Source organism: Erpetoichthys calabaricus, chromosome 3 (assembly GCF_900747795.2).
Source record: "Erpetoichthys calabaricus chromosome 3, fErpCal1.3, whole genome shotgun sequence".
Taxonomy (NCBI): domain Eukaryota; kingdom Metazoa; phylum Chordata; class Cladistia; order Polypteriformes; family Polypteridae; genus Erpetoichthys; species Erpetoichthys calabaricus.
Genome location: NC_041396.2, coordinates 288,087,685 through 288,103,509, shown reverse-complemented (window position 1 = coordinate 288,103,509; position 15,825 = coordinate 288,087,685). Strand labels below are relative to the sequence as shown.

General features: G+C 42.8%; 1 protein-coding gene across 2 annotated transcripts in view; it reads right to left on the bottom strand.

Annotated features, from left to right (window-relative positions):
- slc48a1a (solute carrier family 48 member 1a) overlaps positions 1–14,199 on the bottom strand; it is a 1,064,469-nt gene extending 1,050,270 nt beyond the window's left edge. For both annotated transcript variants that reach the window (XR_007934366.1, XM_028792697.2), the window contains exon 1: positions 13,632–14,199. Coding sequence is in view for 1 of the 2 variants with exons in the window: in XM_028792697.2 (XP_028648530.1) it covers positions 13,632–13,761 (130 nt within the window). In the remaining variant the exon portion in view is untranslated. The remainder of the gene's footprint in view (positions 1–13,631) is intronic.
- Between the last annotated feature and the right edge of the window lie 1,626 nt (positions 14,200–15,825).

The following is a 15,825-nucleotide window of genomic DNA, read 5'->3' as shown; positions in this document are numbered from 1 at the left end:
GTACTGTTGATCCCAAGTATTTAAACTCATCCACCTTCACCAACTCTACACCTTGCATCCTCACCATTCCACTGACCTCCCTCTCATTTACACACATGTATTCTGTCTTGTTCCTACTGACCTTCATTCCTCTCCTCTCTAGAGCATATCTCCACCTCTCCAGGGTCTCCTCAACAGGCTCCCTACTTTCGCTACAAGTCACAATGTCATCAGCAAACATCATAGTCCACGGGGACTCCTGTCTAATCTTGTCTGTCAACCTGTCCATCACCATTGCAAATAAGAAAGGGCTCAGAGCCGATCCCTGATGTGATCCCACCTCCACCTTGAATGCATCCGTCACTCCTACCGCAGACCTCACCACTGTCACACTTCCCTCGTACATATCCTGTACAACTCTTACATACTTCTCTGCCACTCCCGACTTCCTCATCCAATACCACAGCTCCTCTTGAGGCACCCTGTCATATGCTTTCTCCAGGTCCACAAAGATGCAATGCAACTCCTTCTGGCCTTCTCTAAACTTCTCCGTCAGCATCCTCAGAACAAACATTGCATCTGTGGTGCTCTTTCTTGGCATGAAACCATATTGCTGCTCACTAATCATCACCTCACTTCTTAATAACTAACAAAAAAAAATACTGAAATTGCATAAATAGCATTGTTATATACATACATTTGTGCTTGTTTTAGGGGTTTGTATAAAAGTACTTTTCATTTCCAAAGTCAAACTCATGACTGGCTTGATAATGTTGTATTTTATTGGTGCAATGCCATCTTGAATTTGGTCATACCACGTTTCTGACATCACAAGATCCCCTCGGTTATTTTCTTACTCAAACAGGCCCTGATGATATAATTGGCATTTTTATGACTTGTTTCTGGGTTTGACCTTTTCTGTAATTTTTTCCCCTGGCTATAATCACTTGCTTCTGATTGTTTCCGTGGATTGGACTCCTCACTGCTCATGTTTTAGAACATTAGAAAGATTTAAACAAGAACAGGCCATTCAGCCCAACAAAACTCACCAGTCCTATCCACTGAATTCCTCCAAGGTAACATCAAGTCGAGTCTTGAAGGTCCCTAAAGTCCTACTGTCTGCCACATGACTTGGTCACTTACTCCAAGTGTGTGAAGAAAATCTTCCTAATGTTTGTGTGAAATTTACCCTTCACAAGTTTCCAACTGTGTCCCCGTGTTCTTGATGAACTCATTTTAAAATAACAACCTCGATCCACTGGACTAATTCTCTAAAGAGGAATTTGACCATACGACCTGGTCGTTTGGCTTCCTATTTATTCCTGGTCACATTGCTCACAATAATCCTTGAGAACTACGTGTGTCCAATTACAAATGGTAAACAGTTACATGGGAGGGAATTTGCTGTGTAGGTTAAGGGACCGTTGCGGTCAATTTTTTATTTAAGAACATTTTATTGTTTCATTACCATCATCGGTGGTCATGATGATCTGGACTTTACTTTTTATTTTTCTTCTTCTTCTTTTTACAGCCTCTAGAAAATAATGAAGAAAGCATCTTCAGGGTTTTAGAGGTCAAAGAATTTAAAGGTCTTGCCTGTGTTTTGATTTAGGATGTTTTTGAAGACGTTCATTTTGAAATACTATACATCATCCCGAGGTGCCAATTTGTTTTTAGTATTGGCTCTACCAGTGTTTGTGGTTGGTAATGGAGGGATGCCAGGTACTTGCTAAGCAAGATACCTGGGAGTGTAAAACAGGTGACATAATTATCACAACAGTATAAAGGTCACTGGCATACACTCCTTTACAGTGACTAATGGGTGGAGTGGTGGTTCTGAGGCTAAGGTTCTGTGTTGGCACCTGGAAGGTTGTTGGTTCAAATCCCATTAGGGAGCTGATTCCACTGGGCCCTTGAGCAAGGCCCTTAACCTAAAAATTGCTCCAGGGGCTCTGCACAATGGATGACCCCGTGCTCTGTCCCTCAAACGTCATGCGAGAGGACAGCTTTCTCTCAGGGATTAACAAAGTATATCAAATCAAAAAAAATTGAAACTATAATGTCATCATATAATGTCAGGTTACGAATTGTTTTGTTGTCTTTGACTTTGATTTTCGTTTTACATTTTGACGTGAGCTACGTTAACTATTCTAGTTTTTGACTTTGCTGCTACATCCTTCGATTTACAATTTCACCTCAAGTCCTGGTCCTTGTTTATTTGAATCTCATCCTCCCGGTTTCGACCTTTACTCGTTTTTCCTCTTGGGTTCTGACTCCATACTACTTAAAACTGCTGCCACCCAGTGCAGTCATTACAAAAGTAGCCTGTAAAATATGCAAAAGAGTATTTAAAAAAAATGTGTTTTTTTATTATTTAAACTAACACTTCACCACAACAGGTAACCAATAAATAAGAAATAAACAGAAGATAAGTTTTAACTGCTTATAAAAATGAATCCTAACAAAGCCACAATACTTTTCAAAAGTGTGAACGTGGTGTGGCAGATGGCCGGGACCCATGCCCAGTCGGGACACCCTTTGACACTGGATCATCAGTTGGGGGGCAGGATGCACACTACATCCCCCAGAACACTTGTTGGCAGCCCCCCTGGGTTGCATCGGGTCCAATAGCTTGGAACACCGGAGCTCATTCCTGTTGGGCTCCGTGGCCACCGCGGGAACGCAACCACACCCAGAGTTGCAGCTGGAAGTAGGTCAACGAGCACCTGCAGCACTTCTGGGTGGGCTATAAAAGAGGTCAACAGTCACCACTCCAGGCACCGGAGTCAAGAAGAGGAGGAAAAAGCTGCCTTGGAGGAGAATAAAGAGTGTTTTGTGGTGTGGTTTTTCTTTTCTTTGAGTGTTTTTGGGGACTGTGTTGGGCCTGTGGGACACGGGGAAGACATGCCCCACGGCTGATGAAAAATTAAAAGTTCTTTTTGGTTATTTTACACGTGCCTCCATTGTATTGGGTCGACGCCTATATAGTGCCTTTGGCACAGTGGATGGTGAGGTCGATGGTGAAGAAATGGAGGGCATCAGTGGGACAAAGCAATCAGGGTGGTTGTGTTTCAAAGTGTGTCCACAAATTGCTCATATTTGACAATTTAAAGGCAACTGTTTTTTGTTAAGCAACCCTGCTTTGTCATTGGGTTTGAAACCCAAATAGTCTAAAGTGTAGAAGCTGCATTTAGCGTCGAAGTCATTCCCATCTTTAACACATTATACTGCTGGACCATTTATTATTAGGACGCTGCAGTGTTGGTCTATGCATTACTCATATAAAGACCTGTGCATAAATGGAGCAGTCTGCTCGGCTCCCGCTCAAACACAGCCACTAGATGGCGCATGCATGCACTTTTACGTTTTTTTGACTCTTGCATGCACCTCACTTCTCACTACGAAAGACCTGTGTGCAGAAAACGCCACCACGCAACAACAATAACGTCGTGGTAATGACACCGATGAACAGACACAACGTTGAAACGAAGCTAACGCAGCGGCTCAACGACGTGCAAGTGAAATGCCTCAGCAACGGGGTTGAGGCTTCAAGTTTTCACTGAACACGTTAAAGGTATTTTCTCAAGGCAAAGATTAAGAGGACTTAAATGCCAGTCATACAGCTAAGATATGGCACTGCCAGTGTCTTCTTACAAGGGCCAGTGGAGCAGCAAGCACAGGTGGGTCCATGTCTTTTTCTTAACAGTTAGCTGACGCCACTCCAAAATCACGAATATAGTAAAACTGCTAGGGAGTCTTCAAGTTGTTTTTTGTCCTGAAGACCACACGCAGCTAGTAAATGATAAATAATCAACTCAATCAAAACAATGGTTTTATTATCAACAGTAACTCTGTGAAAAATGTAAAGAAACTGTTAATTTTTACTAGTAGCTTAACTAAAAGTCTTCATCTGAATGACAGTCCTTGAAGCATGGCATCATGCAGGGTCCAGAACATGTGCCACAAATAAAAACACGTTTTGTAGGCCGGGGATATGCTTAACGCTATGTGATGTGTGTGCTTGAGGACACTGCTGCTGCACAAGCAGTACACTGATTACACTAGTGCGTGTGCTTTAAGTAAATCTGGACGAATCCACCAGGTGGCAGTGCGAGAAATCATCACAGTGAGAAAACAACGTTCGGTTTCTCTGTGTTGTGACTTGACGGAAAAAAGACGTTAAGTTGATGCTGTTGTGAAGATGCAAAAGAAAAAGCCAAAAACAGCGACACAGAAGATGGAGCAACACCAGCAGATGACATGACTCCCCAAATCATCTCTAACTGTGGAAACTTCACACTGGACCTCAAGCGATTTGGATTCTGTGTTTCTCCACGCTTCCTCCAGACTCTGGGACCTTGATTTCCAAATGAAATGCAAAATGGACTTTTCATCAAAAAAGAGGACTTTGGACCACTGAGTTGTCAACAGTCCAGTCCGATTTCTCCTTAGCCCAGGTAAGATGCTTCTGACGTTGTCTCTGGTTCAGGAGTGGCTTGACACAAGGAATGCAGTGACGGTTGTAGCCCATGTCCCTTTGTGTGGTGGCTCTTGACGCACTGACTCCAGCCGTGGTCCACTCCTTGGAAATCTCCCCCAAATTCTTGACTGGGCTGTGCTTCACGATCCTCTCCAGGCTGCAGTTATCCCTGTTGCTTGTGGACCATTTTCTGCCCCATTTTTTCTGTCCACTCAGCACTCCATTAATATGCTTGGATACGTCACCCTGTGATCAGCCAGCTGCCCCTTTGTGGCTTAGCCTCCTTGTGGAGGGTCTCAATGGCTGTCTGTCTTCTGGACAACTTGTCAAGTCAGCAGTCTGATTGTGTGGCCTACTGAACCGGACTGAGAGACCACTTCAAGGTTCAGGACCCCTTTGCAGGTGTTTTGGGTTAATTAGCTGAGTGGAGTGGGACACCAGGAGTCTACAATATTGAACTTTTTCACAATATTCTAATTTTCTGAAATACTGAATTTTGAGTTTTGATAACCTATATGTCATAATCAGCAAAATTAAAAGAAATAAACGCTTGAAATATATCACTCTGTGTGTAATGAATCTATACAATATATGAGTTTCACTTTTTGAATTGCATTACTGAAATAAATGAATGATGATGTTCTAATTTATTGAGATGCACCTGTATTATCATGCTTGACCGTATCAAATGCTGCACTGCGATCTAAATGAATTAACATGCGGGATTGCCCAGAATCTGCTACTACAAGCACATCATTAGTTATTAGAATCAGAGGAGCTGTGCTGTGCTCTCAAACCAGACTGGACGTTTTCCATCAGCTTATTACAAGGTAAGTAACTAGTGAGTTGGGAGTTCATGGCATGTTCAAGAACTTCAGAGAGAAAAGGTAAGTGGAAGAGAGGATGATAATTGGGCCGTCTTAACAGCATTATAGGCCCCCGGAGCAAAGCAGTGCACTGGGGCCCCTACCTACACAACCACTCACAGGAATAAAAATGTAAATCTATATACAGTCATATGAAAAAGTTTGGGAAGACCTCGTAATTCTTTGGATTTTTGTTTATCAATGACTGAGCTTTCAAAGTAGCAACTTCCTTTTAATATATGACATGCCTTATGGAAACAGTAGCATTTTAGCTGTGACATTAAGTTTATTGGATTAACAGAAAATATGCAATATGCATCATAACAAAATTAGACAGGCACATAAATTTGGGCACCCCAACAGAGATATTACATCAATACTTAGTTGAGACTCCTTTTGCAAATATAACAGCCTCTAGACACCTCCTATAGCCTTTGATGAGTGTCTGGATTCTGGATGGAGGTATTTTTGACCATTCTTCCATAAAAAATCTCTCCAGTTCAGTTAAATTTGATGGCTGCCGAGCATGGACAGCCTGCTTCAAATCATCCCATAGATTTTCGATGATATTCAAGTCAGGGGACTGTGACGGCCATTCCAGAACATTGTACTTCTCCCTCTGCATGAATGCCATTGTAGATTTCGAACTGTGTTTTGGGCCATTGTCTTTTTGGAATATCCAACCCCTGCGTAACTTCAACTTTGTGACTGATGCTTGAACATTATCCTGAAGAATTTGTTGATATTGGGTTGAATTCATCTGACACTCGACTTTAACAAGTGCCCCAGTCCCTGAACTAGCCACACAGCCCCACAGCATGATGGAACCTCCACCAAATTTGACAGTAGGTAGCAGGTGTTTTTCTTGGAATGTGGTGTTCTTCTTCCGCCATGCAAAGCGCTTTTGTTATAACCAAATAACTCAATTTTTGTCTCATCAGTCCAAAGCACTTTGTTCCAAAATGAACCTGGCTTGTCTAAATGAGCATTTGCATACAACAAGCGACTCTGTTTGTGGCGTGAGTGCAGAAAGTGCTTCTTTCTCATCACCCTGCCATACAGATGTTCTTTGTGCAAATTGCGCTGAATTGTAGAACGATGTACAGATACACCATCTGCAGCAAGATGTTCTTGCAGGTCTTTGGAGGTGATCTGTGGGTTGTCTGTAACCATTCTCACAATTCTGCACATATGCTGCTCCTGTATTTTTCTTGACCTGCCAGACCGGCTGGGTTTAACAGCAACTGTGCCTGTGGCCTTCCATTTCCTGATTACATTCCTTACAGTTGAAACTGACAGTTTAAACCTCTGAAATGGCTTTTTGTAGCCTTCCCCTAAACCATGATACTCAACAATCTTTGTTTTCAGATCTTTTGAGAGTTGCTTTGAGGATCCCATGCTGTCACTTTTCAGAGGAGAGTCAAAGGGAAGCACAACTTGCAATTGACCGCCTTAAATACCTTTATATCTCATGATTGGACACACCGGTCTATGAAGTTCAAGGCTTAATGAGCTCATCCAACCAATTTGGTGTTGCCAGTAATCAGTATTGAGCAGTGACAGGCATTCAAATCAGCAAAATTACAAGGGGACCCACATTTGTGCACAGCCAGTTTTTCATATTTGATTTAATTTCATACAACTAAATACTGCTTCACTAAAAATCTTTGTTCAGAAAACACCCCAGTACTCAGATGTTCCTAGGAAATGAAAGACATACTACTGTTATCTTTTTTGTTGATGTTATTATGCAGGCTGAGAGGGGTTCCCAAACTTTTTCATATGACTGTATATAAAAGTAAATGTGTGTATGTTCCAGCATCACGTCCGAACGGCTGGAGCGATTTTCATGAAACTTGGTACACATTTCTCAATGGTTGACTAAAAATACTGTAGTGTGATATCAGCCCTAACCCACCCCCTTCTGGGTAGGGTACTGATCTTACGTTCTTGTACGCATGTTATCATCCAGTTTTCACACAGAATGACCACCAGAGGGCGAACTGCAGGTGACTGCCAGCATTCTTTATGTTTGAGCTCCACCGCGCCCCTGTTGCTTTTCAAATTAAATAGAGTTGGCCAGTTCCGAGCGTCAACTGGATGATAACATACATAAAATACCGCAAGACAAGGACATTAGTGAGTCTTTATTGTTCGTTAATTTATTTTTATTGTTAAAGTTGTGTTTTTTTTAATTATGTTTTTCTCAAACAATTAAAATAAAACACTTTATTTTCCTCCTGGGCAACGCTGGATATTTCAGCTAGTGGTCGATAAAATCTTTCTATATAATACACTACCATGGCTGTCCGTTTGTCTGTCAAGGATTTTAAATCACCTGTAGCTCGCAAACCGTTTCACGTATTGACCTGAAATTTGGTACATATCTACTACGTGATGTCTACTACCCGCTTTCGGGGTGATGATTTTTATTATTCTTTTATTTTTAATTGTAGAATTAATTATTTTATTGTAGAATCAACTCTCGGCAGCGCGCAGCAAGGCGGCCGTGTGGCGCATGTATATGAGCATCGTTCTCATTCCCTAGCACCTTCACGGTCACTTCCCCTACCTCTTCATATCTTAAATCATTCCTGAGGCAGATTGAACACTTAAGTGCCAGCTTAAGTGAAAAATTAAGAAAAAGTACTAAGTAATTGCAACACAAAAACTAACTTAATTAGTTTTAATGCGAAAAGATGACGACGAAAGAAGAGAAGCAGCGGGCCGCTACGGTGGAGAAAAGAAGAGCCGCTCAGGAAGCAGCAAGCGCATCAACCTCTGAGCAAACGAATGATAAACGTCCAACATAATTAGTGTTTAAACATTAAAAAACATACCGTACAGCAAATATTAATCAACACAATTGTCTGAACAATATAACATGAGCCTTGAAAAACAAGAAATTTTCAGCACATAAATGATACTCAATTGGTATTGGTAAATCATACAGAATGGGGCCCCCCGGCAACTGCCCAGCGTGCCCATGCATTAAGACGGTCCTGTCAGAATACCAACATCACGACCACACATCTATTTCCAAATGCAATTGAGGGTCATGAGATACAAGTTCTCTCGTATGTCGCGTTTTAACAGGCTTAGTTGAATACGACTTAACTTGCACCTCACGTTCAAAATGTTAATGTTAATTATTCTTACCTGGATTTGCTAATGGGTCAGCAAAATTTCTCCATAACGAAGCATTTTAACTGCAAGTAACAAAGCACTTCACAGCAACTCAAAATGAACAACAGGCTTATTACAAGCTAAGTAACTAGTAAATTGGGGGGCCATGATACATTAATGCTGCAATTAAGGGTCCACCACAGGTCCCACCCAAACCCATTCCTGCTAGGCCAAATTATAGTCACCAGCCAACCTAACTTGCACATTTTATGATGTGGTTGGAAAACCAGAGGATAAAGAAGGCATGACAACACCACAGAGATGGAGACCCTATCAGGATTTGAACCCCGTCCCCTGGTTCATTGGGGGCAGCAATGCTAATGACATGGCCAGCCACGATGGCTGCCTAACTTATAAAAGCAGAATAAAAATGAACTTTTTACCATTTGCAGAGAGACAGCTCATAATGCAGCACATACCACCAACCACAAAACCATAAACCGATAGCAAAAGTCGTAGAAACCCAAAATGAGCCAATCACAAATGAGCAGCCATGCTGATGAGCTGGTGGCTACAGAGAAAAAGGAAATGAGAGCTTTATAGGACGGCTGAGGACGACTGGAGGTTAATTTTGTCCACACTGGTGTTTCCTTAGCCGTCCTATGCTATTATTTGATCAGCGGCCCACTGGACCTTGGCTGTTGTTATATATTTTGATGTGTGTATGCTCTTGATGATAATGCGAGGTGCCCAGTTCAGAATGAAATGCGGCCCACTTAATGAACAAGTAGTTATCTTTAGACAGCAGCAACTGTTATGGAGCTTCCATGTGCCAATACTTTCATTGTCAGCACTCCTTTAGAAACAGAACTTAAGGTAATCATTAATATCTTTATCTAAGGAGAACCCTGGACCTTGGTCTTCTTGATATTAGACCCAAGTACTCCATTAATAAACTGCCAAAGTACAGGGCCCGTCTCTATTGATCAGAATTCACAAGTGGATTCGGCAAAACATGAGGCAATACCACAGAAGTCATTTGAATGAAGAAATCCACCATCATCTGACATATGCAAGTGTAGCATTAAGTGGGTCACCTGAGGAAGCGAATTTTCACAATCACATCAAGATGGAAAATCGGTTTACAGAGTACCCTACCACCACAGCCCATACTTTCCCGCACAAGGATGAAAAGCAGACAATGCACAGGAAGCTCCTCAAAGCACTGCATTCACGTCACAGCCTGTCCTCCGAGTCAAGTGTAAGGCCCAGGACACAGACACCTGTGTCCTGTTACATGAGAATTACGGTCACCCACAATGCCATCTGTCCTCTTTGAAGACATGTTGTACAAATGTTAGAAAACGGACGGCCAAGAACGGTGCTCTTTTCCCAGATCAGTCCACCAACAAAGCATTTGATACTGAGAGGCCATCCTTTTGTGATCACGCTAGGTCAGGGGTAGGCAATGTCAGTCCTGGAGTGCCACAGTATGTGCAGGTTTTTGTTCCAACCCAGTTTCTTAATGAGCAATCAATTATTGCTGATGAAGCACATATTGCTTAAGTGATAGTTAGATGCTTCATTTTAGTGGTCTCGCTTGTTAAGTCTCCCCGCCCTTAATTACTTATTTCAGTCTTAAACAGCTGCATTCAGTGTGTTAATGGCTCCTTATTAGCAATAAGATGTCAATGACAGAGCGGCCAGAAGTTCTCCATCTAGCTCAGGGGTGGGCAATGTTGGTCCTGGAGAGCCGCAGTATGTGCAGGTTTTTGTTCCAACCCAGTTCCTTAACGAGAACTCAATTATTGCTGATGAAGCACATATTGCTTAAGTGACATTTTGATGCTTCATTTTAGTGGTCTCGCTTGTTAAGGTTCTCCAACCTTAATTGCTTATTTCAATCTTAAACTGCTGCATTCAGTGTTTTAATTGCTCCTTATTAGCAATAAGATGTAAAAGACAACGCAGCCAGCAGTTCTCCAGCTAGCTTTTTTCCAATTACATCTGTGTGTGTTCATCATGCACGGTTTGATCTAAATCTAAATAAAACACTTAATAGAAAAATGTGACAGACTGAAAATGATCTGTTTTAGGCTTCAAATCATTTGGATGATATCCTTGGAAAGGAAAAAAATCTACGATATGAGAGCCTTACATTGCACAGAATAACAAGCCATAAAATTAAATAAGGTCTGAGATTGGCAATGATTGGTTTCTAATTAAGCAATTGGGTTGGAATGAAAACCTGTAGCCACTGCGGCTCACCAGGACCACCATTGCCTACCCCTGCGCTAGGTGAAAGGTTTGTCAGAAAGTCGTTCACAATGTAAGCATAGTAAAAAAAACAAATATACTAGAAAAGTGGGAGAGACAAATTGATTCCAGCCATGACCTCCAGCCACACGTTCACCTCAAATTAGGCCCCTTCAGGGGACATCATGCTTGTGCAAGAAGGCCAGCTAACTGATGTCATCTCAATGTTTATAATCTGAGGCTGGTGCCATAGAAGTCAATGGGACTGAGTGTGGGGTTTCTAGGTTCTCCCCTTATCTTTATTTATTTATTTTTTTTACCTCTGGGGTACTTTGGTTTTCCTCATATATCCCAAAGATATGCATAATGGATTAAGTGGGGGCTCTAAATTGGCCCAGTATGACTGGGCATGTCTTGAGACACACTGGCATCCTACACCCAGCTAGTTCCGTCCTTGCACCTAACACTGACAGGTTACACTCCCACCCCCTGCGACCCATTAATCAGATTAGATGGATTTTTTTAACAACGTTATGTTATAATCTAAGACTCTGGCTTCACAGGTTTACCTAACCAACAATGAAATGCACTATATAAAACAAATGTTATACAGCCAAAAGTGAAAAAAAATCCACAGCCAGGCTTTGAGGAGCATTAAGTGCCAACTGATCGGGCTCTAGGGTGGGTGACTATCAGGTACCCCATTCCTTGGCACAGACCACCTCCAATAAAATGGAAGTATGTAAGCGCTGCTAGTGCTGGAATGAGTGAAGGTGCAAAAAAGGAAAGATGAGTGTGTATCTGCTTCTCCTCTGATCAGTTTTTCTTTATTGTGGGACAGACATTGCATACAATTGGCAATCCTAAATTTTCCCTAGTGTGTGTTTGGTGTGTGTGTGTGTCCTGCAGTGGGCTGGCACCCTGCCCGGGGTTTATTTCCTGCCTTGCACCCTGTGTTGGCTAGGATTGGCTCCAGCAGACCCCCGTGACCCTGTAGTTAGGATATAGCGGGTTGGATATTGGATGGATGGATGGACATTGCATACATTAATATAAATATAAGTGTTTTTTATTGACTTGACCCTTTTGATCCACAATGTCATATTTCATGAGCATAAACATGTGTCAGGTCACAAAATTCATGGCCCCAAAATGACTGTACCCACTGTTCAGGGCACGGGGAGCTCTTTCAGATCAAGCATGGCTCAGTGTGAGGCTAAAGCGGCTTAAAAACACAATTCCCTTCGCTCGATCTACAATTGATTTTGGCCTGGCATCTGGCACTGCCCAGGCTCAAGTCAGGTGAAGAAAACCGATGTGGAAAAGAAATGTTTTTGTAACTGTACATTCCAGACATATTAAAAATATATTTTTTCTTGCTTGCCATTGCAGCTAATCTATGGCTGTAAACATGTGGCTGTAATGAAGATTGATTACAGCCATAGCTCAAGTGATGACATATAGGCTTCTGAGAGAGGCAGGCTGATGTGCCACCTGCCACAACATCCTGCTGTTATAACGGTCTCAGATGCAGATGGAGTTAGAGAACAATTCAACTGGTGTCACCCAGATATCTGGGACACATGAACTGGAGTGTCACCTGCTTATGTGGCGCAGCTCAACTAGTCTCCATTTAAGATTAGGTTAGCACCAGTGCCATAAATATGAGTCTGAGACCCAAGGATTGGTGCCTGCCTTGTGACAAATATTGCCTGAATAACAAATTTCTGACAATGGATGCCTCCGATGGTATCATGATTATATGCCAGATGATGTAATATGACTGTCCTCTGACGCAGACAGAATGTCAGACAGGTTTCTGGGGTGCATACTCTGGAGTCCCACATATAAACATATGTCATAGCTCTATTAGTACTAATGGGGCTGAACTGCTCCTATGCCCAAATTGGTTTCAACTTATTTTTTTTTCTTGCATGGTCACACCTAATAGATTCAGCAACTCTATTGCTCTTTGGTTCAGATAAACTGAACCAGACTGCCACCTGCAGCTCTACAGTAGGACAGATTAGTGCCAGACAGCCTTTCAGGAGAGATAAGTTTTAATGCCACCTGTGGGCATATTTGTACAAGTCCCTGATGGAGATGGAACAGATTAACTGGTGTCAGATACATTTCAAGAAGGGCTAAACCAGGTAGCCACCCACTAACAAATTCTATAAGACGGACTCACAAAACACCTAAAATGGTGGCAGAAATGTTTCTGAGATGCAGAAACTGTGGGGTTACCTGTTGACACTATCTACCTCTGCCAGAAATCAGAAACATTTCTTGAAAAAGCTAAACTCTTTAAAATAAGCTGTTGTGCAAGATGCCCTTTGGTACTGATGGCTTAAAAAGAACTGCAGATGTGATGGCTGATAAGATCATGAGATACTGGAACTGGAGTACCAACTGCTGACACCTTCCTCTATTCCCGGATCCAGAGAGATGCTTTGGGAAGATCAAATTGTGCCAGACAGAATGCTGAGGCATCCAAACTGGTGTGACCACCTGATAGATACCACAGTTCTACTGTTGTGTGGTGCAAATGAGCTGGCAGATCATCTCAGCTGGCACCGGGAAGGTTTCGGGAACAGATGGACTGGAGTGCCAGCTGGTGACTGACACCCAGTTCTCTGACTGAGCTAACCTTTCTGAACAGCTCCGCTTGTCGCGACACGAAGCGTGATCATGTCACCAGCACTCAGGAATAATATAGGAAAATAGTTTTGCTTTCTTTTTAATCATAAAGTGAAACTAAACAAAATAACCGCCGATTTTGTTTACGAGTGAAACATCATGGGCACATGTCGACAAGTTTATGTAACCAATTTCTCGGCTCCCTGGCCTGGCAAAAATCGAAGCTATAGCTTACTGGTTTCCAGCAATCAACTGGGATCGCGCATCTCCTAGGCCAACCTTACCTGACAAGCCCCCCATCGCTGCTGTCCACGGCTGTTTGAAGGCTATGTTCCAGGCGAGGAAGGCGGAGAAGCCCACCGCTATTCCCACGGCGGCATATCCAACGCTCAGGTACCTCCGGTTAAATCCCATGGGGGAAGATCTCCTCAAAAAACAGATGGGTGTGCTGGAGTCAAGTGATGTCAGGGACGCGAAATAATAACTGCAAGGGTGTATGCGGGATGTCCACCCTTCCGGCCCGGTACAGCTTGGCTCGCCAGCCGAGAGGATAAGATCTGCCTGCACAGTAAGATCGACCTCCGCCTGTCACGAAGCCTCCGGCGAAGCAGTAGGAGGTGCAGAATCAGACACTGTACAGCAGTTAACGGAGAGGTGCAGCTCCGCCCAACGGGGGGAAGGTCTTAGCGGAGGAGGTACTCGTTGATTTGCTTATAAATGTGGTCCCGCCTTTCGAGGGCAGAGACAACGATCCAGGAGCCCCCTGGTTTGTTTAGATGAGAAGCTTCGACCTCGGGGTGGGCGCCATAGTTAGGGTAGTCGCTGCAATGCCTTGCAAAGAGAAAGAAGTGTAGTCAAGACGGTGCATCGCTGCTCTTTCAAGGATTGTTTTCTGACTTCTTCAAACATGTTTGGAATAGAATGCTAAAACTGCCTCTGATGCATTCGCCAACCAATGGCAGGGGTACATTTAGGCAGGAAGCCCCGCCACTCCGTTCTGAGGCCTCTCATTGGCCAAACGAGTCAGTTAACCACGCTTCGTACCAAGTGGAACGACACCGTGGGTGGGGCTGAACTTGAAGTTTGGTGCGTCACGTGTTTCGTCTCTTTTTTTGGACGCGGCGGCAGCTGCGGTCACGCTGGCCAGTTGAATATTGCCTTTCAGTTTTAATAATCTGGACGCAGTTGTTAAAAAGTACAGGCATTTAAAATTAAATTTAGCGAAGTGTACTGTGTGTGTTGCTGCGGTTCAAGCTTGTTCTTGTTTCCGCCTTACACCACTATTGGAGACAATTGGATTAAGGTGGGTTGGATAATGGACAAGATTAAAGATTGTATGGTTGTTATCCTTATCGTGCAGGAAAGGAATTTGCATTTATTACATCTGGGCTGGATAAGATGAACGGATGTAAAATGTTGTAATGCAGTAGTCTAATTGAGAAAAAGATCGCAGATGCATTGAATACGCAAAAAAGTGCATCCTTAATGTTAGCCTCAGTTTATTGTTTGCGAGTTACAGTTCAGGCCCCCATTAGATCCAGAATAACTGCGAGGTGGGATTGAGGCAGAACACTGAAAGTTGCAACCAGCGTACAGTGCTTTGTGAAGGTATTCATCCCTCTCAGTGTTTGTCCTGTTTTGTTGCATCACAACCTGGAATTAAAATGGATTTTTGCACCGTTTGCATTTGCAGCGTTTACACTTACAGGCCTACCTCTTTCAAAGTGCAAAATATTTTTTTATTCTGACATTAACAACAATAATAAAAAAAAATATAGAGCGTGCATAGATATCACCACAAAAAAGTCAATACTTTGTAGAGCCCCTCTTTTGCTTCAGTTCCAGCTGCAAATCTCTGTTAGCTTAGCACATCTCGCCACTCGGATTTTTGCCATTCCTCAAAGCAAAACAGCTCCAGCTTCTTCAAGTTTGATGGGTTCCATTGCTGTCCAGCAATCTTCAAGTCATGCCACAGATTCTCAGTTGGATTGAGGTCTGCACTTTGACAAGGCCATTCCAAGACATCAAACTGTTTCCCTTTTTACCACTCCAGTGGAGTTTCAGCATTTTTAGGGTCATGCATTGTCCTGCTGGTAGGTGAACCTTCATCCCAGTCTTAAATCTCTGGGAGACTGAATCAGGTTTTCCTCAAGAATTGCCCCATATTTAGTGTCATCGATTTTCCTTCGGTCCTTACCAGTTTTCCTGTCCCCACAGCCTGATGCTGCCACCACCATGCTTCACTGTGGGAATGGCATTGTTGGGGTGATAAGTGTTGGATTTGCACCACACATGGTGTTTCTCGCGATGGACAAAAAGTTCAATTTTAGTCTCATCTCACCAGAGAGCCTTCTTCCATGTGTTGTTGGGCAAACTCCAAACGTGTTTTCTTATTTTTTTCATTTAATTTTGTGCTAATGGGTTTAATGGTGCTCTTTGGGATATTCAAAGTTTGGGATATTTTCTTATAACCCAACC